This window comes from Rhodnius prolixus, unplaced genomic scaffold (assembly GCF_049639745.1).
Source record: "Rhodnius prolixus isolate KJV_2025 unplaced genomic scaffold, Rpr scaffold_3, whole genome shotgun sequence".
Lineage (NCBI taxonomy): Eukaryota > Metazoa > Arthropoda > Insecta > Hemiptera > Reduviidae > Rhodnius > Rhodnius prolixus.
Window position 1 is genome coordinate 53,918,096 of NW_027411603.1, and position 24,452 is coordinate 53,942,547.

At 37.2% G+C, this 24,452-nt stretch overlaps 1 protein-coding gene across 2 annotated transcripts in view; it reads left to right on the forward strand.

Moving 5' to 3' along the window:
* LOC141453620 (insulin receptor-like) overlaps positions 1–24,452 on the forward strand; it is a 175,667-nt gene that overhangs the window by 108,952 nt on the left and 42,263 nt on the right. Inside the window, exon 19 of one of the 2 annotated variants that reach the window (XM_074127057.1) lies at positions 1,004–1,243. The exons of the other annotated variant lie outside the window; for it this stretch is intronic. Coding sequence (XP_073983158.1) covers positions 1,004–1,040 — 37 coding nt within the window. The 3' untranslated portion in view covers positions 1,041–1,243. Of the gene's footprint in view, positions 1–1,003; positions 1,244–24,452 lie in introns of those variants that run through there. 2 annotated transcript variants of the gene reach the window in all.

The following is a 24,452-nucleotide window of genomic DNA, read 5'->3' on the forward strand; positions in this document are numbered from 1 at the left end:
AGTAAGTTTTTAGTTAAAGCAAGTGAAAGGCTGAGTGTCAATACTATTTTGGCTTGAAAACGGACTCAGCGAACAAATGCATGAACTTTGCTCATGATAATTCTATCTAGAATGTAATGGTGCATTGGGATCTCGGCCGAGACGCACTTTTTGCCATGTTGCTAAATCCCAGTATGGATAGAGGGTCTAAACCAATCATCGAATTGGAAAAAACGATTGATAGCGTTGAAAGAGTGATGGCAGTTAGAATAATGTGACTAAAAAATGATGTCTCATGTCGTAACCTGTGTGTGACGGCTGTAGCACAACCTACATGCTTTAAGGCAATCCAGAGGTTTACGATTCAAGGAAGTCCTATGGAAATTAAGCCTAGTAATTAAACATGAAAATTTCTCCAGACCATCTGATCTTCTCTCTGTTAGGAGCCGATCAGCGTGATTAAAATGTGTTTTTGTGATTTGGCAACCCTGTTAACAGAGAGAGACTGAATTAAAGCTGGATACCAAAAGCTCCAATCAGACCCAGTGCACTTGCAATCCAGGAAGCATTTTTATTAATCTAGAAAACGCGGCCATGTTGTGGAGGGATTCCTGTGCTGACTCTGCTCTTTGAACTTTAGAACTTCGTTGCCCTTACAATCCGTGAGCTTTTCAGCTCAAATAAGAACTTTTAAGTAAGTCTAGTTCTGCATTTGCTAGGTAATTTATACTTTATAGTGTTTTTATTTTTGACTGTTTTAGGATATTCAGTCATTGTCAGAGGTTTATTCAACCTTTGTGGTGTAGAGAAATTGATTTCCATTATATTTTTCATATACTGCATTAACTGTCTCTTGATTTATTTGCGTCAGCAAGTGTCGTGGCACTGACCTCTGTCAGTGTCTCTACATCAACCTGATGACCCCTGACCACCCCTTCAGAAGCAGAAAAAAAAAACATTCATGATTAAATCAACAATAACGCTAAGTTTAATTGGAAAGTAAATTAAGTTTAATTCCTTCCAGATTTTCTTCATCTGTAAATAACGAAATAAATAAATGAAAAGGAAGGGAAAAAAACCATTTCCCAAGTGGTCTGGAATTTTTAGAAACAGTTCAAGTCGTGGTAACGGGAAATTAAATTTTTAAACATTGAAATGCCTGGGCCAGTTCGCCGCTTCCAACATTTCTCTCTGAAAATTAATTAAGTTCTACCAAGTAAAGCAATTGCTAAAAGTTGCCCAAAGAGAATATGTTAGTTAAAACGTGGAATTATTAAAGCATCTTTTTTTGTTTTGTTTTTATTTTATTATTTATTATAAAAAGAAGGAATAAAATAGAAGGGGATGGGAGAGGGAAGCCAGAAGAATCGGCGTGGACCAGCCACAGGTCAAGCTTTTATCAAAATTCTTAGTTACATTTTTCGTCCTCGTGAATCTATTGCTTCTTTTAGGTCAATTGTTCTTGGGAAATTCGTTTTACGGCACTTTTGGCGGAATGGTGGGGAAGACTTCCCTCCAAGATGATGTTTCAAAATGCTGCATGGTCTTATGTACTGTAATGTTAGTATTAGTTGCGAGCCTGTAGAATTTATTAAGGAAGAATCATGTTACTCTACACCGACTAACTTTTCCGTTAGCTATCGGCTTCAGTCTATTCTACGATTTTACAAACTGTTTAATGTAAGCGAGTATATAACTGCGGGATATTGTTCCTCGATTTTGAGCAATGATTGAAAGGAAGAAATATTATTGCCAATTTCAGCCAAACTTTCCATCTAGGGACTACAACAAATTTTACAGTAAAGGACAAGCTTAAGCGTAAAAGATCAACAAGCTTAGGTTTTTGTAAGCTGTGTTATTTATATCAAATTAATGTTCTGTTTCTGTAAAAATAAATAGCACATCCCTGAAGATGACCTGTTCCCTAGGTTGAAAGCTTGGCAGAAAATGTATACAAAATTATGACTGAAATTGCCAATAATCTTTCTCCTTAAGAATAAATCTAAACAATAAGAGAGTTCTAAGAAATTATGGTACAAAATCATTGTATTTAAAGCACCCTTCTATACCTGCGCCAGTATAAGACATAAACGGAAAGTTTAAGCGGAAAAGCTTAGTTCTTTGAAGTGTAATATGGTTGGAAAAGTACAGCATTCACATTAAGTTCTACTAAAAGACCAGCGCTTTTCTTCCTCGGCCAGTCAATAAACCGATTTCCCCACAAGCAGTTCTCGTGTATGCGTGCATTTCTCCAAACCTTATTTCAGACATATTCATCGTGTGCGTGCGTGAAAGATTTTATTTAAGTAGCATAAAGTTTATATTTGAGATAAATAAACTAATTATTTACTATTTTATAAAACTTGTGAGTGAGTTGATTGAATGCTGGGAGCATAATGTAAAGTTGGAGTAAAAGTTGACACTTGGTGAATATATTTCTGGAATTGCGAGTTTCTCCAGTGTGTGCTGGGCGAGGGTGTAAAAGTTGAGCTTGCGACTACACCGCCGGCCCAACTTAGAAAAGGATTTAAAGCTCAAAGTGTCAAGTATAGAAATTAAAGTCGCTAGTTCAACTTGACGTGCTAACTGGCACACGACTTTTCGCTGAAATGCACTTCTTTTTATTTTGTTGGGCATGCTCAATAATAATTCTGTTTTTTAGGTTCTCTTACTCCTTAAAAGAGGTAGTGTAGAGTTTAGATTCGGAATTTTCGTCGGTAATACTCGTTTGATCTTTGATTCGGATAAAAATGGTTTTTACTAATTGGCTTTTTAGTGTGTCTGATGTCACTCCTTACAATACTGAAGTAATTAATTTCATTCATTAATTATTCCGTCACTGATATTTCTGTATTTGTTTACAGACTTAACTCTCTGGCAGAGTTACTACTTCACGATAATTAAATGTGATATCATTTTGGGCAGCATATCACTTTACAGCGCCTAAACTTTATCCTTCGTAATGTTTAGCTCTTTATATATTCTTTCAGACAATGAAACTCTTACCTAACCATAATAGAAGTAAAGTTGAAGAATACCACCTGGTAAATGTAAAGAATAGCGCCCGGAGGTGTGGCCTAATTCGAAGTGATTCTAATTCGCTGTTACCATATAACCCGCCAAATTCAAATGTAAATATAAAAATATTTCTTAATTTTATATTTACATTTAAATCTTGCGGGTTATATGGTAACAGCGAATTGGAATAACTTCGAATTATTAATTCAAGATTATTAAACATTTTTCGTGGGGGGCTGTGCCCCCACACCCCTTTTTGTGAGAGCTTTGCCCCCACTCCCCCTGATCTATTTTTTGTTTTTATAGGGGGCTTCGCCCCCCACACCCCCTCACTGCCCCACTAATCCACTAACACAACTCTAATTTGTAATTCAGACACATGGAAAACAAAAGAAAAGAAGCCTACCTTATTCAATGCAATCCCTATCCTTCTGTTTCTACACTTTATTCACTCCCTTAAATAATGCTCATTTGATCGCCCATGGAAAAATGACTCCTTTTCATACTTATCTCACTTCCACACTTCGGACCTACATATCTATTACTAATTAAACCAACACTTATTCAAAATGATAAAACTTTCATCTCTTTATCCTCCCTCAGACTACATTCATGCTTTAAATTAAAGAAAAACTGTAAATTCAAAACGCTCATCTTTTATGAAGTTTCAAAAAAAAGGAACCTAAAGTTACACACTGGCACTAGCGGGAACTGATAATACGTTGAAAAAGAAGCAGTTACAATGCAGTAAGTGTACAGCGCATGCGCGCTCAACATAAATAGCTAAGAAATTCAAAAAAATTATATACAGCACATTAGCGGGAAGTTGAGAAATTTAAAAAGAATATATTGAACATTGGCGGGAAGTAGTTTAAAAAGTCAACGGTAACTGTGCTGTACTGCGCATGCACCAAAAATAAACAGGCCACACCTCCGGGTGCTATTCTTTACATTAGCCAAAATATTTTTTATATTATTAATTTTAAAATGAAGTTACTAATTAAATTGTTAACTCCAAATAGAAGCCACGCACCAAATACAATATATTCTGCTTAACTCACCAACAAAAACAAGACCGCGGAAAGTTTCTATTTATTTATTGGTATTGACACAAACCAACAGCCGTTTACAAATAAATATTTATGTGTCGCACAGCTGATAGAGCCGACCAATTATTCTTCACACATTCACCTACGATTTTAACCTACCACAGCCATACCAATAAATACTCGCTCGCCAATAAATACAATGCATAAAGTAACACTAAATACCTAGTGCGACTCATTTATGCCTAACTATCATGCAAACATTAATTCTGTTGGAGTGGAGCACTCGATATACCTAACCTAAAATATAAACAAAAAGTATTTACACTATGCACAGAGAATTTATTCAGCAGATACCACGTGAAAATTAACCAATCGGGAGTACCGCTTCACTAGATGGATTTTTCAATTTTTTTGAGATTTACCTGGAGAATGTTTTCAACTTGGCGTGCTAATTGGGCACATGTAGATCTCAGTTGAAACATTTCCCCAGAAAAATACATTGAAGGGCAGTTATGGGGGAAAAGATTGAGGCACGTTTTCATCTAAAGTTTTCGTTTTCCTGACGGAGAGTAACTCTAACGCCAGAGAGTTCGCTGATACACGTTCCATAATTTATGTTACATGTATAATTAAAACTTCTAACTTATAAGCTAATTACATCTACGTTTCATTATAATACGCTGGCATGTAGAAGTAACACTATAATAACTAAAATAGCGCACTAAAGTTACGATATTCGGTGTTCAGTAATGGAATTTAAATTAATTTTTCCATACTTGGTTAATAAGATACAATTCTCGCGAAGCAAAAATGGCGCCCGGAACAAATCATTAATTTGGCGCTCCTATTAGAAAATGGCTCCAATGATATTTTCCACAACTGATGCACCATTTCCGTTTGTTGTAAGGGGAGCAGATTCCTCGAATGGTCACATGCATGTACTCTGTGGGTTTACGGTACCTCTTTAGTTCTACAACCTTACTAAATAAATAACTTAGTAAAAAACATCTGTTTTTTTGAGTTGATTATAGCGCCTTTGAAATTTGGCGTGCCGCCTCCGCACAGCACATAATCATTCAGCAGTCTGGCGCTCAAGTAGAGCTCTGTTTGACATCATGGTCAAGTGCATGATGGGTCAGGTGTTGAGTTTAGAATCAATATTGAACTAAATAACAAACTTATTTACATATATAATTTACAATCAACCTTTTACTGGAGAAATGATCCTGTAGAAGTAAGGTTAAGGGGAAGAGATTAGCCAAGATTAGGACTTCCTAGTGGAGTTAGGGATTCCAACCCTTGGATTTGACTATGTGTGACTTTAAGCAATATCCTCGCAAATATCCGGGTATGCTGTACAGGATTCATTCAAGGGATTTAGTTAGGGTGAGTTAAATTATGCGGGATGGTAACACATGGATGTGACGTAATGAGAGTGCTGCGTGGTTTTTTATTTTATTGGCGTTCAAAAAAAAGCAACTAGATAAGCAATAAATTATGTTTAACCATTAGTCTAGACAGAGGAAGTGACGTTAAGCAACGCACAAGTGTCTTCCTTCCAGCAGCTGTAGACGATTTAGTCGAACAGCTGGAAATTAAATTGATTTATTTTTAGAGGGAAATTTAGTTTTACTCATCAATTTAGCCATTTTGCTCACGAGCGTAGCTTGTAATAATGCACAATATCTCACTTAGAGATCCATTAGTTCCGGACTCAAATCGTCAATACAATGTTCATAGTTACAACGTCACTCAATAATTCAAGCCAATAAAAACCTCCCGGACAAACTATTATTAAACTTCGATAATCCATTCGTTTAATAGCCATAATACCTTCAACTCCATATTAAATAAAGTATAACTTTTTGTACCTTAAGTCATGCAATTTACCTTTTGGCTGTATCTACTCTGTACAGGAGTTTATGAGTATAGATTTTGAAAGCATTGGTAAAACCACATTTTCTAACCTACAAAATGTCTGTATTTTCTACTTCTTTTTTTTTGCTTATTCCGTTCGATGTTGTTTGCTTGCTTCTTTTGCAAGTGTTAGTTTTGTATTCAGGCGAGGGTGCCGAGTATGCAGATAGCATAATAAATGTATTGAGAACAGAATAAAGGCAGTCGGGTAGAAGAGGGGGGAAGGACGAAAAGTTTTTAGTTTTAAAGTAAATAGCAAGGAATAAGGAAATGGGATACAGGGTCGCCAACACTCTCACAACGCGATCCTACAAGATGGAACTTTAGATTTGATTACAGTCAGTAGCACTGTATTTGGCAATCCTAGCAATTACAAATGAGTGCGTACTACGAGGCCGTCTATTGTGAACTGAGGGATATAGTTTAGTTTGCTGGTACAAAGGCCTCTGTTTAACATCTCCTAAAAGGAGCCCGCATCTTATCTACCAACATACCAAATTATGTTCTAGTTAAATTTAACCTTCACTAATGTTTTTAGTGTGAATGGTGATTTTCGCGCAGCTGTATCTCTCTTGATTTCAATGAAAGTTATCGTATATATATAGGTTTTTATTTAAAGACTCAGCAACATGTACCCTTACAAATTGGCGTCCAAAGACTTTTCAGCGCTCTGCCGCCTTCCGGAAAGTGTTCTCTCGTTGCGAACAACATTATCCACTGGACGGTCAGCTGAATAAGCTTCTAGGAAAAGAAAATTCAGGACATAAATTTTCTTTGAACGGGCGACCTCCGGCTTAACAGTCCGCTGTGCTACCACCTGAAGTGCCACCCATAATGAACTTGAACCGAGGTTATTCACTTAAAATAAACTGCCGAAATGACCAACAAATGAAATCAATGAATGAGTGCAGTAAAGTTTCAAATAACACTTAAATGTCTGCTGCATTATTATTATTTTTCCGGGGGTATCAAATACCAGCAAATGTCATATTATTATTAATCTGTTTATTTATATGAATATTTACTGCGGTGCAATTATTACAATGTTTCATATTATCTTTATAAACATGTATTATAATAGCTCATGTTCACGGTCAGTCAGGTAAGTTCCTGGATTAAATTTATTTACTTTCATAACACTACATTATAACTCGAATAACAAATATTCATTCCATCTACTAAAGTCGAGACATTTTTTTTAAATTCTTTGTTCCAAACAACTCCATTCTTAATATGAATGTTTCTCTCAAATAAATGTTCAAAACAAGAATTACAAAATAATAACTTATAATTATAAGAAAAAATACACTTTTTTTTTTAATTTAACTTTTTTCAACATCTAATTCAATATATAATCGTTCTTTTTTTAGACGCCTTTCTTATATTAGAGACAAACGTTAATCAATAAAAAATACTTTTAACACTTATAAGGGTAGTTATGATAGAACTTGCAAACAACTGCTGATCTCCATGAATAGCAGGCATACCAACATAAAGTGATGCAGGCCCTCGTTAACAAACGACATTTATTAGAACTGTTGGGATTCTCCTCTGACTTCAACGGCTTATAAGCTATGAAACGTCACAGATCTTGCTTTAATTATTAATTATTAAAATTAATAACTAAAAACTAAAATTGCATAAATAATTGTAATTAAAATTTTCGTACAGCGGGGGGGTAAATCTATTATTGCGTAGCTCTTTCTATTAGAAAATGTTACGTAGTTTTCACTATCTTTTGATTGCGCATGAAACATAATTTGATTCATTTGACCAGTCACAGCAATTGTGCCTTTATTTCTCTCTATTTCAGACTGGTTAAGGACTTTTTACCCATTAACAAAATATGATGCAACAGTTTAGTGTAAAGAATATTATTTCCCAATATTTCAGTTACAACATACACTTGCTGAGTTTAGGGAAAATTCGTTATTGAACACCCATCGGAGAAGGTTAGGGTATCCTTTTCTATAAATTACCTTTTACATAACTGTTATCTACGGTTTTACAAACTGTACAATTTATGAAACTGTACGAAAACTATATATTCAAACTGTACAATGTTAGTAATGATTAAAATCTATTAAAAATATTAGAATTTGAAAAAAGTGCAAATTATAGAATGTAGAGAGTTTCATTAAGATAAAGTCGTGTGAGGGTTCATAACATATTCTCTTTTCATAAAATAATTTGGGATATTCTTCATTGTAATTGGTGAACGCTAAAATCACCTTGTAATAACGGCCATGGCGGTTCGTTGGAAGAAGGCGTGGCTCCGTTGGCTGCCATTAAATTTCTATCTTCTGATTGGCCAATCCAAACTACCTAGATTTCACACCTCCACTTCTGCATTCCAATTGGTTAATTATTCAACTCTAATTGTTTCATGAAAAAACAAGATTTAGATTTTTTAAAATAATTTTCCCCCCCGTAGGTATTTGATAAATTAAATATTTATGCAATACAAATTTAGCGCGACAAAATCGATTCAAATATGATCATACTTATTTATCTATCTTATTTATTTTTAAGGGGGGAAAATTAGATAAATTGGTAATGATTTCAAGGGGAAAGAAGGGAGAACCAAAATCTACTGGGATTTGCTCCAGAAGTATAACCACCATTTTACGATACTAATTTGGAGGATATCTTTAACGTAAATGTAATTGTCTTTAACTTAAATGAGCTATTGGTAGTTTAATGTTGGATAGTATCCAACCCGAAGAGTAAACGGACGATTCTGATTGAGTAACCTTTTGGGTTAACACCTGCAATTCTTCATCACAGTTATCTGACCAGAGACCTTGAGCCTAATCTTCTCACATCCCCGGAAGTCAGAGATCAGATCGCTATATCTTCTTCCTTCTCACCAACTACAGATCAAAGGTCTGCATCGAGTCCTTCTTTTTTAGGGGTCTAGGGAAACCACAGGGAATCTATCCAGGGATCGATCTGAGAGGTGCTCTTGCTTGAAATATACAGTAACCTTTTGACCATCAAATCATTTTTAATGCCATATTGATAGAAACGACAACACAAAGTATTCAGCGAGAAGTATGAATCGAGTAGGCATATGGTGGCAGGCATATGGTAGTTAACATCAACTATTGTGAAAAAAATATTACGAGTATAAACTAGAAATAGTTTTAAGCTACTTTTTTTTTTTTTTATTATTAACCACACTCTTAAAATTGTACTATTATTAAAATCAGAAATGGCTGACTCAATTTTCCGTGATGGCATACGACAGTTAAATAAATGAAAATTAGACAATGTTAAGTATGGCAACATAAGATGGCGATTATTGTAGAGGGTGTTTTACGATAACATTTCGAGGTAGTAGCGAGCGTAGAAGGCATTAAAGTTTAATTAACAGATGAATTTGTCATGTTTTATTACTTAGTAATGCTCATGTGTAATTTCATTGGATTCATAACACACACACACGAACATAATAATAAATACATATAATGTTCATACAGCTGTTAGCCTTCAGGTTATGGCAGGCTCCGGAAAATTCGTTAATAATTCAACATAGCGCCCGTCAAATTAGGTTCATTAATTTTCCGTGGTCCGCAGTGTGCCTACCTTGGAAGTGACTTTTTCGCCACCTTCCCTCCACCTCTTGTTCATAACAAAGGCATACCACATTATTGGGGATGGAAAGAGTGTTCAAATTTAAAAAAAAAGAAAATGGAAAATTGGTGAAAGTTCAAATTTTATGTAGGACTTGATGCGACCGCGGCACAAAACAATGACGTGAACGGACCCAAAGGTTTTTTTAAAATGGAATTCACTGCCACCTATAAGAACTTGATAGTTTGTTTTTAGCTGCTTCTACATTAAATTCTTTATATGCTGAGCTCCTACAGTTTTGAAAACGGCTTTTTATCCATGTAATGGGATTTCATAACTCTAGAAACAGGATATCGTAAAGTGGACCTGATTAATTTCTGTGACCCTGTTACTTGTAAAAGAATGTTAAAACTTGCTAACTTTGTTATAGATTTAGACATTGCAGTTAGTGATTGATGGTTTGCATGACCTTCAAGAATTGTTTGTACCTTCCACGGAAAGTTGCACATCCATATTTTACCAGGATATGAAACTTCTATGACAAGTCTTAGATAAGTTGATTTACCTCTGCGGGCCAAAGAGTGCTCACCTGTCAAAGAAAATAGAATGTGTCTGGTACACTGTAGTAAATTATGGCCGATGGTATCATCGCAAGAGATATAGAAGATAACAGCAGTATCATTCAGATAAAAAAATATTACCACCTTCTTCAATAATGGACAAAAGGTGAAACTCCTCCAGAGTCTCATGAATAAGGTGAACAGATCAGGAGCTTGACACGACTCTCCCTAACTACTACTTTCCAAACTTGGAGTTTTTACTTTCCCTCACATTGCTTGATAAGAAGCATTGCAATCGTGCAGATTTTCGATTTGGAATTTCACCAGAAATATCCGCATAGAAGACCATAAATCACGAGAAAATGGTTTTCATAATTTTGTTTGTTTTCCGTTCGAGACAAATTTTCTACATCGAATTCCTCGACAAGAAAAGGGAAAGGTACTTGAACTTGGAACTTAGTTTTCTCATAGTACCCCATATGGTCCTACTTTCATTTGAAAGTATTTATTTTTCTTAAGGGGCAGAAGAGTAAGTAGAACCATTTCGGTGTTTTGAACGGCCCCACTGTAATCTAGAAGAGTGGGTGAAATTAGCAGTTTGAAGAACATCCTTCCTTTCAGTTCTTCACTGAATGGTTTTCCACTTCAGGGGAACTTCTTGAAAACGGATCCACCGATTTTCATACAAAAAAGGAAATGCTTGGATTTTAATTATTTTTTTTTTGCAATTTAAGGCGCGTCAACATCTGCGGTCATTTGGCGCCAGAAGCTTTCTTAAGCGCATTTGAAATAATCGTGTGGACGCAGACCACTCTGACCATCACCGGACAGTGAGAGCTGTAAGTGACTGCTAGGAAGAGAAAACTGTAAGGTCCAGCAGCTGGATTCAAACCCGGGATCTCCGCGCTGGAATCCAGTGTACGCTAACCGCTCAGTTAATCTTCTTCCTGATTTGCGCATACTCCAATCACTAATCTATTACTACTTTATACAAATGCTGAACTTTGCACCATCTTTTTTCTTTTGATTAAAAAGGCCTGCGTATTTTTTGGGGAACAGCGTTGTGGTCGGATGACGCTAGGCTTTCTTCAAAAAGCGCATTTTAGTAATATTTATGGTTTCGATTGCATTATTGCAGTAAGACAACGTCGTTTGAATATAGACACAAGTCTTTTTTCCAATTCGTTGTCGCTGATATTAGTGGTGAAGGTTTTAAATTAAAGTTCCGCTTACCTTAGAACTGCAAAGTTTTTATATCCTATTTCTGGCCGTCGGAACTTCTGATGTCCTGAATTAGGTATCTTAGGAATAAGTAATTGAAAGTGGGACTTTTCTTTGGCTTTTCTTAAAGTGAAAGTTATAATTTCAATTTTCGTAATGAATTCCCATTATTAAACTGATTGAAACCATCTACAGGAAGTGGAAAAGTCTGGAGTTTCCGCAGACTTGTTTTAGTAACTCCATAATACGTTTTAGCGATTTAATTTAATAATCATAATAATAAAAAAAAAATTCTTAATGTACAACTTTGGGCGAAGAAATAAAGTTTGTAACATTGGCATTTCTTACCTTCCAATTATAAGGAAGTAATAATTAAATTATTTACTACAAGAGAACTACATTTACCAATTTGCTACTGTTCGTATTGATCCAGATATTTGGGCGGATAGTCAGTGCCTTCAGAATCTTGGAGCACTTCGTCTTAGCTGTCGACAAAAAATGTGAACGCCTTCAGCTACACTGTTATGGGGGAGACAGTGAGAGTTACCTCAATATGAGAGGAACTGGACGAATGGGGTAAATTCTGGGGTAAATATTCGAAAATATTGGGTATTTGATACATTGAGTCCAAAAATAGTGGTTTTATTGATTGGTCTGTAAGTAAGTGCCATCAGTTTAGCTAAAAACAAAGTACTCTGATTTGTCTCCAGCTCATCTACCTTGCGAGGTAGAGGTTTGACAGGAAGAACGCCATCTGTCTCTATCCAACGGCAACTTCCGGGGCTTTGCCCATCCTAAGCCTTGTCCGTTGAGTCCTCTTTTAAAATTGTCCAAAAAACTGATCCATTTTTTTTTCGCTTGGTCTCCTGCTATGGGTTTTAGTCTCCATCGCCTTTCTATGTAAGGTGATCCTCCTCTATCCTGCCTACATATCCGAATCACCTCAGTTAATTGAGTGAGCGATTCTAATCGTAGTGATTCTGATACAGTCTCCCCTAGGCTTGCTTTCAGTTTCCCGAAGAAACCTGATTGGGTTAGGCCATCAGACCATTTCTGGAAGTGGGAGTCCAACTACCTATAAAACTCTGAAGGTGCTTAGGGCAAGTGTAGAGGACCTAAAGGGAGGAAATCCCTTCATTACGGTAGGGGCGATGGGCATAACACAGAGAGTGCGGGAGACCACAAAACGTGCATTTCTGGCGGTAACTCGACTCAAATAGTTGACGTCACACTACTTTCCTTACCACGATTCAGAAGAAGAAAGACGTTATGAATGTTATGATTGCTTAGATGTTCTTGCCAGCACTGTAGTCAACGGGTAGTTCTTGGTTGTAATAAAGAAAAACATGCCAAATAGATTCGGTTTCATAAAGATTCAATGCAGGTACTCTAGAGTTCTTGGACAGAACTAGATTTTATTAAATAGATAAACAGTTTTTGATTGTAAACTAATACAATTGGTTGTTATAAATTTCATGGTCAAAGTTCAAGTGTATCAGGTGGCTAGAGTGGAGCTTGCAGTGTATGTCACTTGTGCGTAATAAACATTGAGTGCATTGTAGAGTGCTCCTAGGAGCGGGGAGCGCAGCAAGTTGAAGGAGGAGTTCTACGCGCACTCGTGAGTACGTGTAATGGGGGGGGGGGTGAGAGAGAAGGAAGTATCTCTGAAGAGATGATGCTGTGAGGCGACATGATGTTTGGATTGGTTAGTGGCGATACAGTTCTGTCTGCTTCCACCCCTGTGTGGCATCAAAACACAAAGCAGTATAAACATTCTCCATCATGATCTCTAGCTCCTTGCTGAGAGAGAGAGAGAGTAGTTAGAGCAAAATTGAAGTTTTGGTTAACGCCTTCACAACTCACTCCAGTTTGTTTGTTTGCGAGTAAGTTTTGTTAGTGAGTTCATCCCCTCCCTGTTTACTGAGTAGCCTTCATGTCCTTGCCTGCACTTACTCCAGCAGCTGCTAACTCAAAGGATAGAAAGCTTTTGGCACATATTTCACCCAAACCAGTTGAAATTAAAGTGCTATTTAAATCTACCGACTCTCTAGGACCACCTCTGCTGACAATAGTTTCTTGCAGCATCCCCGAGTAGATAAACAGTCTTTGAAGTCTCACATCTTTCACCCCTCATCCATTTATTTTCTTCTTCTTCCGCTCGAATTCTTTAATTTACATTAATTACCTTCTCTATTTACCCTTTCCGGTGAAGTTCACTTTAATTATATTGTCATTCTATTTACTTCTTCTTACATCTGCAAGAGGGAGCGATTGCTTGGATGTTGAGTTTTCCGGCAAATGCACGTTTTGAGTCCATGAGTCGCCTGACTCCTAGGATTAGACTACTGAAGCGCTGTTGAGGAAGGAGAGCTTCAGGGATTTCTCACTTCACTTTTACTTCAAATGAATTACGAGTAAATAAATTTCATCCGTTTAGATATCTCAAATTTATTGATGCTTCAGTTTTCCTCTAATTTTCTTGAGAATAGATAAAAACCGTAAAGGCTTACCTATATGACCCCATGCCATTTCCTCGGTAAATACCATTTTTCGAGTAATCCTCTTAGATCTTCACCTCTCCAGGATGATGTACTCTTCTCTCAGCCGTAACCATAACATTGCGTAAAGTGAAAAAAACGGATTTACCACTAGGAAGCCCAAGCTGATCGACTGGCAGCCTCTGAAATCGAACTTTGATCCACGGGTTTAAAGACCTAAAACAAAAATTATGAAGATGTTAAGCCAGGGTGCTCGCCATCTGCAGCTGGAGTACTCCCAGTTTTATTGGTTTGAAATTCTTAGCGAACATTCCGTTGTAAATTAACATTTTGTAAACTACATCAGTGGTTCTAAAACTGAATTTGATTATATTTGTAAGACGGTTTTTTGAAACAGATTTTATTATTCTGTAAAGAATATAATTTTATAAATAAATTAATACATACATACATGTATTATACATATTTAAAGAATAATTAAATTACTAGTTTATATGTCACCGTCGTTAAACACAATGAAAACACTCTATGTAACGTAAACACACTAAAGAGACGCTAAACCTTCCCAGACTGTAACCTAACATTCAGGTTGTGTCGCGTTGTCGTCAGCACCCTTTCTGATGGCACTTTTACATACGATAAAACGCCAAATATTTAAATGCTGCAAATATCTTATAGCTTAATTGTCTAGTTTCCTTTCATATTCAGTAACTAAATTTATTATTTTTGTTATTCAATAGCAGCAATAAATAATTTACAAAGTAGGTATTACTAACTTTTATTTAGTTTATTGTTATCGTTTAACTAACCGGGCAATCAACTTCAATCTATCGATCTTTTCGATTCTTTTGCGCCTGTTTTAGGAGTTTTGTTCTTTATTGGTTGATTGTCTTTAAATAAAGTGTAATCACGTTCAAATTTGATGGCCCAATGGAACTGAAGGAGCAGACTGCTCACCCAAACTTTGGATGATTACTGATACGAAACTCTAATTCCATTTTATGACTTTTGTATTCTATGGATGATTACTGTTCTATCCTTCTGTGGATGATTACCCAAACTTTGGATGATTACTGATACGAAACACTAATTCCATTTTCTGACTTTTGTATTCTACTACTTCTTGCTGAGCGAGACATTGAACTCGGTAGCGTACTGGCAAGCACTGTTTCACTGGCGATGATTTCTTCTTGAAGGGTTCCCTAAACTCACCTAGAGCTGACTATATCGGCAAAGTGGCTAGCTGGCGGTGTTTATTCTATAAGCTTCTCTCCTTCCACTCGCAGGAAAGCAATAGCGGCCCCCATCTCTGAGCAAGTTCTCTTGACAGCTACCACAAGGAGACAAGCTGCCCTTTTAGTGGCCTGACCTTTTCTGCTTTTAAGAATTGGTTCGCCTTTCCTGAACGGCAGTTCATCTTTCTCAGGGTGGTTTACTTTGGTTGTGTCTAACATTCTACCAGTTATATACTGTTATCTCATTGGCTGGCTATTTCCTGATAATGGTGTTACACCTACTTGTGTCCAAAAAACAGCTAAAATGAAATTTCATTGAAAGCAATGCTATCTACATAAGTGCAAGATGGAGAATAACTCACCTTAAACCAGATAAGGCCCAGGAGCAGTGAGAGAAGGGGGGGTTTAATCAGTAACAGGTGTTTTGAAATAAAGATGAGGCGCTTCTTTTTTTTTTTTTATATTCCCACAGGAAGTGATTAATAATACATGTGCGGCGGAAAGCGGTCTCTTTTACGTCACCATATGAAGTGCTCAGTTTGCGGGGGCGGTGGAGCCAGACCTAGCTGCTGCTAGTTCGCCGCACTCCAGAGCTGGATCTACACCATGTGGAACATCAAAACCGGTAATTCCTCGGATCCTTCTGCTTTTTAACTGGTTTTTGTGTTTAGCGGAGGGTGGGGGTATTCGCAAGCGGAGCTTTGGTGTGAGTGGGAGGGGTAGCTGCTGCAGCTTAATGTTGCGTGAATGAGATACGAGCTTTCTCTCTTCGCCCGTTGCTTTCAGCTCTCTGCTATCTCTGTCCATGACGTTGCTGGAGTTCAGAGTTCCAGTTCTCTGCCACTGTTCATTTTTGAGATATTCTGCTGTAAAACCTATACTCCCCTCCTCTCGCCCATCCCCTCCATTACTCGTACGCTCTCTTCCCCCCCCGCACCAATCGCTATCTATCTCTCCTTCGTAAATGCTTTTTCTTTTCCTAAACTTCGCATTTAGATCAGATGTTTTTTTTTTTGAATTATTTATTGAATAAACGCTTTGCCCCATCTTTGACAAGTTAATTGCTTTAAATCACATTTAATGAAAACATGGGCCCCTTCCCCCCTGCAATGTGAAGTGAATTCTATCGCAACATATTTCTTAATTCTCTTACATGGACAGGACGGAAGGAAGAGGAGAAAAGATATGGCGGATCCACTTATCTGGATTAATTCCGTTGTATTTAATTTATTTTAAAATAGATTTATTTCTAGTGTACTAGCAGCAACATGGCGCGCTATGTTTTATTATTATTGTAATGGCCGACTATATATATACAGGAGGCACTGTAACCGCTGCATGTTAATCCTTGAGCATGTAAATAGAGTGCATGTCGTTGTAGTAGCACTCGTGTGAGATTACGACTCTCATAATTCCCCCGCACCCCTCTCTCCTCTAGCTGGGAATAATATTTCTTTTTCCGACTTTATTATTGCTATATTCTGCTTTAATCAAGCGCTCCGTTACGTCCGGTTCAGTAGAAAGGTAACACCCTCATTGCCATTACGATGGTTGTTGCGATAATTTCGTTTTGTTTGGGAGCCACTACCCCCCCCACACACACACACCCCCACACACCCACCTCATTTGGTATATTCTAATAAATTCTACAATTTACGCTGTGCATTATTATTATTAAATTTAAATTGCTAGCAATTTCTGTAATTGGCGAGCGCTACATTTTAGTTTTTTGTATTTTACCAAAGAGGTGAGTCTTTTTGGGCACGTCACTATTTTCTTGCAATTATTTAAATAATTTTTTATTGAACACAAACTGTTTCCTGTACAAACGCGTGTACAATGTTTTGTCTGTAATCGATATGATGTAAGTTTTCCCCTACTGTATATTAAACAGAAGCCCAATTCTAACTTGAATATTCTCTTCTGTAGCGTAGAAACAGAGGCGAGGAAAGTATTACAAACAGCCACTGATATTTGACGTTGAGTTTATCGAGAGAAACTCGATTTACGATTTTCTGAATGTGAAAAAAGAAAAAAAATCTTGATTTCTCTTACAAACTATGCTCATCGTTCTTAATTCTCAAATTCTATGCTCTCGTTCTTAAAACTCTTAATTCCCAAAAATTCTGGAAGCCATTTTCGAGAATGTGAATGAGCTAGCAAAATTAAATAAAGAGTAACTTCCGGTTGAAGAAACTGTTCACAAGAGAAAGGACCGAACTTGGAAGCAGTGGTACTTTAATGGGAATATTAAACTATTCTCTTACCCTAGAAGTACCTTTCTAAGTACCTGTTGGATATTAAATACATTAAATTTAAGTCAAAATATAATATCTGTAAAGAATAATTAAATTACTCGATTTATATGTCACCATCACTGAATACTATGAAAACACTCTATGTATCGTAAACACTCTAAAGTGACGCTAAACCTTCCCAGACTGTAACCTAACATTCAGGTTGTGTCGCGTTGTCGTCAGCACCCTCTCTCATGGCACTTTTACATTACGATAAAACGCCAAATATTTAAATGCTGTAAACATCTTATAGCTTAATTGTCTAGTTTCCTTTCATATTCAGTAACTAAATTTATTATTTTTGTTATCCAATAGCAGCAATAAATAATTTACCAGGATCCCGGCTAAAACTATTCAGCTGACCGCAAATGACAGTTAAATTCATTATTCAGTTTTTTTTTTAGTGGAAAATGGTGCGCGGTTTCCCTTAAGATTTGCATACCTGACGTTACTAAGATCTAGAACGTAAGTTGTATAGATGATATTTATTGGCAAAGTTGCATTTTTTTTATAACCTGGACTCAACCTTTCTTGCTAATTAATCAGCGTAAACAGGAAGGTGACGGCTAAGCAAAGCGGAAGGAACAAAGTAATTTGACCTTGACCCGCTCATTGTGCTGGCTACTGATAGTGTTATCTATTTTTTTAAATCATCTATCTCATCGTTTCTACCTTATCACTTCCTCTACAGCTTCATTTCGGTTTAAAGTAAGAATTTGCGAGTGATTAGAATAAGAATTAGATATGTTTTTTAAAAATCGAAGTGGAAGACACAGAACGAGTTCGAAGCTAGAGAACTGCAACACCTAGGAGAGAGTTGTAGAGAAAGTACGAGACTGCAAACACTGCGCGCCTTAGCCCTAAGATACTAATAGTGGTGCTTTAATCTTGGAGAATTGGCCATTACGGGTGTTTAGATTTAATCTTAGGGCAAAAGGTTTGAGTTACTCGGCCGGACCTGTGCGAGCCGCCCTCCGCCAGGTTATTAAGGCCCCCACCGCCGCCGACTGTGTAGTATTGCAGCACGCACTCTCACTCCCGTCCAAGTAACCCTTTACTTGCCCCCTGCTGCACAGATAAAACCTCTCCGGCCGCAGCCACTAAGTGGTTAAGTGTTGTTTTGTAGCCCGTGTTTTAGTACAGCTCGCTCTGCGTGCCACCTCCTCCACCACCTCCTCTGGGAGCTGCTCACTAATCCTAGTTCACCGAGCTCACTATCTAAACGACATGCACGCATTCCAGTACATAATTTTTTTTTTTTTAGTTACCCTTGCGGTCGTTCGGACGTTTACTTTTAATTCTCTTTAATCCTGTGTGCCGTAATCTTACTCTCTTGAGCAGGTCAAGACCAGAATCCCAAGAGGTCACTAAGGACTAAAGTTTTTTGAGCACTAAGTACCCTAGAATCCAGAGTGAACGAAAAAATTGTTTGGGATTTGTTCCTAAATTTTTGGGAAATCATTTCCAGGAAAGGGAACGCTGCTGCCACAGAATATAAACACAATGAGGAGCGAGAACTAGTATCTGTGACGAGAGAACACTGTCATCTCTCCACAACAGCTACCCTTACCTTTCTACGCTCGTTGTTCGAACTTAGTTATCCCAAGGGATCTGCCAAATCTCCAGGGCACCGTCCATCTATTTCTCTTCCCACCCAGCAACTGCATCTGCTTTTAACCCTTTAAATGTACTTATATAAATACATTGCATTGTTCTAGAGACGTCTAGAACTTCTTGCTTCTAATCCTGTAACGAAGAATTTAATCTAAAAAAAAGTCCTTATTGAGGTTGTTAAAAAAAAATGGGACTCCAACCTTTAAAATTTATGCTCACACGATATATAGAAAAATTTGTCCAGGAAATCTGGATTACTTCTTGGTGAGAGGAATACGAGAGGGTAAGCTTCTTTCCAGAACAGCGTGTGGTACTCTGTCTTCTATATCATGAAGGAGCATCGCTACAATTTGTTACTTCAGAGGAAATTCCACGGCCGCAAGTACTACTTAGTGAATGAATTTTCAACTTAAATGCAATTTTCCGAAAATGCCTCTCTACTATTATCCTTAAACTACGAACATCCGTTCATGTGCATGTTTGAACATGCACGTAGCTCAAATACTTTTTTTGGGGAGAGGGGAATAATTTTACTAGAAAAATCCTTTTTAAACGCAATCTGAGGACAGATGAAGGGATAATTCTCCCTAGAGGGACATTTTGGGGTAATGTGCGCTTTGGTAATCTGGATTATTTTACTAATAATTAAAGGTATTAGAGAAAAATTATGTCAGTATTCGAGCAGTAAGGGAAACCCTTCTGGGTTTTGAAAAACAGTTTTCTTTTCCGATGAGCCATTGTCTGAAACGCTCCCGGAGCCTTATTTCCTCTCCAGTCGATCGTGTTTACTCCAGATATTTCACCTCTGCCCCATATCGAGAAAGAGGAAATCTTCGTATTTCTGGAAATTTTAATAGAGCTATGACAATCCGGCTGGATATCAGATCTCTGTAGCCCCCACACAAACATTTGATCCAACTTCTATTTTAAGTAAAGCTGCCAAAGACCAGCCCTTCCTGAATCCCTTCACTTTCACATACATAAATATGGTAATGCTGGACTCTAAGCTGCATGAGCCAGTCACAAGCACGTCCCATTGTATGCATTTCTCTTTCAAACTTGACCATCTGTACTCCCCTTTTCGGGATTTAGTGGGATACAGGAAGATCTTTGAACAAAATAACGCCCCTGTGGACTCTGGAGAAGTTATTGTTATTTTTTTTTTTTTTTACAAAGGGGGATAAATCCCGACTGACCAAATTAATTCTCCATGAATAGAAATCCAGATTTTGGTATAATTCTAACCTGAGCGTTTTGTCCAAGAGAATATTTGCAAGTTCGGCTTTCATGAAGTACAGTGCAATGTATTTATATAGGTACATTTAAAGGGTTAAAAGCTCATGCAGTTGCCCCAAATGCAGGCTGGGGAGAGAGAAATAGATGGACCGTGCCCTGGAGACTTGGCAGATCCCTTGGGATAACTGAGTTCGAACAATGAGCATAGAAGGGTAAGGGTAGCTGTTATGGAGAGATGACAGTGTTCTCTCGTCACAGATACCAATGGTAGTGTGCTCGGCCCTCATCGCGAGTGAAAGAATAGCGTTCCCTCCAGCACACAACTTATCTCCTTTCCTGTGGTACTTTATTTTCTTATACTAGCTTCCGGTTTCCTATGACACAAGAATTGGTCATGGGCACAAATTCTTGTTGGGATTTTCACATTTTTTTGAATTTGATCTCCTCTAGCCAGAGCAAGAGCTTTGATGAAGATGTAACGAGGAATCAAAAGAGATCGTTCTTATTGTTATTAACGAACATGCAATTATGGGGACATTATGGATGGGTCACCCTGAGACAGCGGCTAAATTACTAGATCACGACCCTTCTGACAAGTTGGTCATCCTCAAAGCACGCATAAACTATAACCGTAGCCCAACTCCAAATTCTAACCAAGGAATACCAAATTAGGAGAACAAGGCAAAAAATATCTTAAGAAAGATAAATCTTGTATGTTTCCTTTTTTGCTTTAATTTTCAATATGGCGATTTCTTCTCTGAGCGGAAGTAATGTTTCTCACTCCCAGTGCATGAGTGAGTGTGTGTGCGGTCGGGTGCGGGGGTTCAGCTTAGCCTAGTTCTCCCTCCTGCCCTGATAAAAGGGAAATCCCCATTTTATTGTTATCCATTCCCACTGGGCGAACGCCTTCGCCAATCGCCACTATAAATTTTCTGAATACAACCCTCACCCTACTCGGCGGACCACATGTTCACCAGTTACTGCACACACGCAGATCATTCGAGCGGAAGTATTCTAAAGAAGTTTTTAGACAACTTATTTTCGTGTTTAAATGGTTCCTGCTGCTAAAGCTTGCTCTAGCTTTAAGCTCTTTAGAATGAATCGTTTCAACTCGAAACCAACTATCGACTATTGCCAAGGAAATGTGCTCATTGATTTTATTGCCACCATTTTCCCATGTATGCATTTAACGGTAATTGCGAAAAATGCTACAAAGTGTCTTCATTTTTTAACTGGAATCGATATTTCTCTTTTTGAAAAGAAAATGTTCATTCTCTCCGACTGTTAGGAAGAGAAAGTACTGAGTGAGTGTTAGAGAGAGAGAGAAAGTGTGACAGTGCGGGGGGTGCAATGAGTAGTGTAAGGGGGTAACGGACAGACAGAGAGAGAGAATTAGGAGAGTGTCGAAGCTGCCGATATTTATTCAGTAGCATGTTATAACAGATCATATATAAGCTCAACTCAGTTGTAATTTTGTAACTCGTGTGAGTCAATCTTGAGGACTCAGGCTAGGAATCAAAGGAATCGGACTGTGAGTGGAGGATTGGGTTCTTTACCTTCATCAGCGTCCGGTTCACCTACTGCTTCCTGCCAATCACCAGGGAATTGGCTAGTCTCCCATACAGTCCCGGCGGCTATTTCTCAACTAGTATCATGTATACTTGGAGCACAATCCCTAGATTAAAGAGTGCTCTAAAATAAAACGTTCAAGTCCAAAATTACCATCATTGACTAACTAAATCCTAACTCAGCCAAAAAAAATTACACAAATACCGTGAAGGTAACTTTACTGCCAGGAGGGTGTAAGACTTCTTTCCTGTAAAGCCGGTTGCGAATTAGTCGGGGTAGTTTTCTTTCTGGTCGATCTGTAAACCCAGAATCCCAGAGGAAATTCCTGTTTCTCAAAAAAATTATTTTTTAGAAACGCTGTCTCAACAATCGCATCCAGAACTTCCTCCCGTGGAATAAACTTATTGCAACAAGAAGATGTTCCATTCAATGAATACATCGGCAGTAAAACTGTAATAACATGATGATAGCTGTTCTCGATCAACCTCATAAAATTCATATGGCTTCACTTTAAAATAAATTTTATAGCTGGAAAAATCATTTTTTCCTTATTAAACGACCATCTTAGTGTAGCAAATACAAGAAGGTCTGCGTGTGCACTGCACAGCTAACTGTATCGCTTACGAGCAACATGACAAAATGGCTGCATTCTAAACTCAAAGAGTGGTTATTGTAATAAAAGTTTTATGGATCTATAAACTTATAGATAACATTATCAAGTTGTGATAATTTTTATATTTCCATAGCGCGGATAGATGATAATAGTTTATGGGTTCATAAATTTCTCGTTTCTATGACAACCAGTCAATCTTTTAGGAAATGGGAAAAAAGATCGGGCTCGTACACTCACACAACTTTTTATTACTGAAATCTAAGTAATTAAATTGGAAACGTACATTTTTTGAAGAAAAAAAAATGGTATCAATATTGTGTATGTTATTAATATTGTATATATATTACTCGGTCAATGTTGTTCACACAAAAGTTTCGAACTCTTCGAAACCTTTCGAGCCAATTCCGGATCATTGGGAAAAAAATCGTTCTTAACAGTTGTACTTCCGATAAACTGCAACTTTTCAAACAGGGAAGAAATTAGTAATAAATATTGTGCAGTTATTAGAAGGGTAAAGTGCACTGGAGCGCTTAACATCAAGCTTCCCCACAAAGCGAGCTTAAAGAAAGTTGCAAATAACAATAATACTTCTAGAGTAAGCAACAAATTAAACCCTCCTTTGTCTGAATTAAACAATTCAGATGGTAGAGTGAAGCTTTACTCTCAGAGAATAAAGCTTTCTCTGACCCTTCTCCTGAAGTTTTCCAGAAAGAAAATTACGAAACAATGTAGATCTAGATGTAGAACAATGTATCACATGGGTGCAATTGTTTCAAAACAATGTAGATCTAGATGTAGAACAATGTATCACATGGGTGCAATTGTTTCAAAACAATGTAGATCTACATGGGTGCAATGGTTTCAAAACAATGTAGATCTACATGGGTGCAATTGTTTCAAAACAATGTAGATCTACATGGGTGCAATTGTTTCAAAACAATGTAGATCTACATGGGTGCAATTGTTTCAAAACAATGTAGATCTACATGGGTGCAATTGTTTCTAAACAATGTAGATCTACATGGGTGCAATTGTTTCAAAACAATGTAGATCTACATGGGTGCAATTGTTTCAAAACAATGTAGATCTACATGGGTGCAATTGTTTCAAAACAATGTAGATCTATATGGGTGCAATTGTTTCAAAACAATGTAGATCTACATGGGTGCAATTGTTTCAAAACAATGTAGATCTACATGGGTGCAATTGTTTCAAAACAATGTAGATCTTCATGGGTGCAATTGTTTCAAAACAATGTAGATCTACATGGGTGCAATTGTTTCAAAACAATGTAGATCTACATGGGTGCAATTGTTTCAAAACAATGTAGATCTTCATGGGTGCAATTGTTTCAAAACAATGTAGATCTATATGGGTGCAATTGTTTCAAAACAATGTAGATCTACATGGGTGCAATTGTTTCAAAACAATGTAGATCTATATGGGTGCAATTGTTTCAAAACAATGTAGATCTACATGGGTGCAATTGTTTCAAAACAATGTAGATCTACATGGGTGCAATTGTTTCAAAACAATGTAGATCTACATGGGTGCAATTGTTTCAAAACAATGTAGATCTACATGGGTGCAATTGTTTCAAAACAATGTAGATCTACATGGGTGCAATTGTTTCTAAACAATGTAGATCTACATGGGTGCAATTGTTTCAAAACAATGTAGATCTACATGGGTGCAATTGTTTCAAAACAATGTAGATCTACATGGGTGCAATTGTTTCAAAACAATGTAGATCTATATGGGTGCAATTGTTTCAAAACAATGTAGATCTACATGGGTGCAATTGTTTCAAAACAATGTAGATCTACATGGGTGCAATTGTTTCAAAACAATGTAGATCTTCATGGGTGCAATGATTTCAAAGCAATGTAGATATACATGGGTGCAAAGGTTATTATGTTAAAAAAAAGTGGTTTGAAATATTTTCGAGAAAATGTACCCAAGTTCAAAAATTCCTCCTTTAATGTACTACTTCCGGTTAAGAGATTTCCGACCGGAAATGTCACGGTCAGGCCCCATTAAATACAAATTTCGACCGCTCCTCGTTCATAC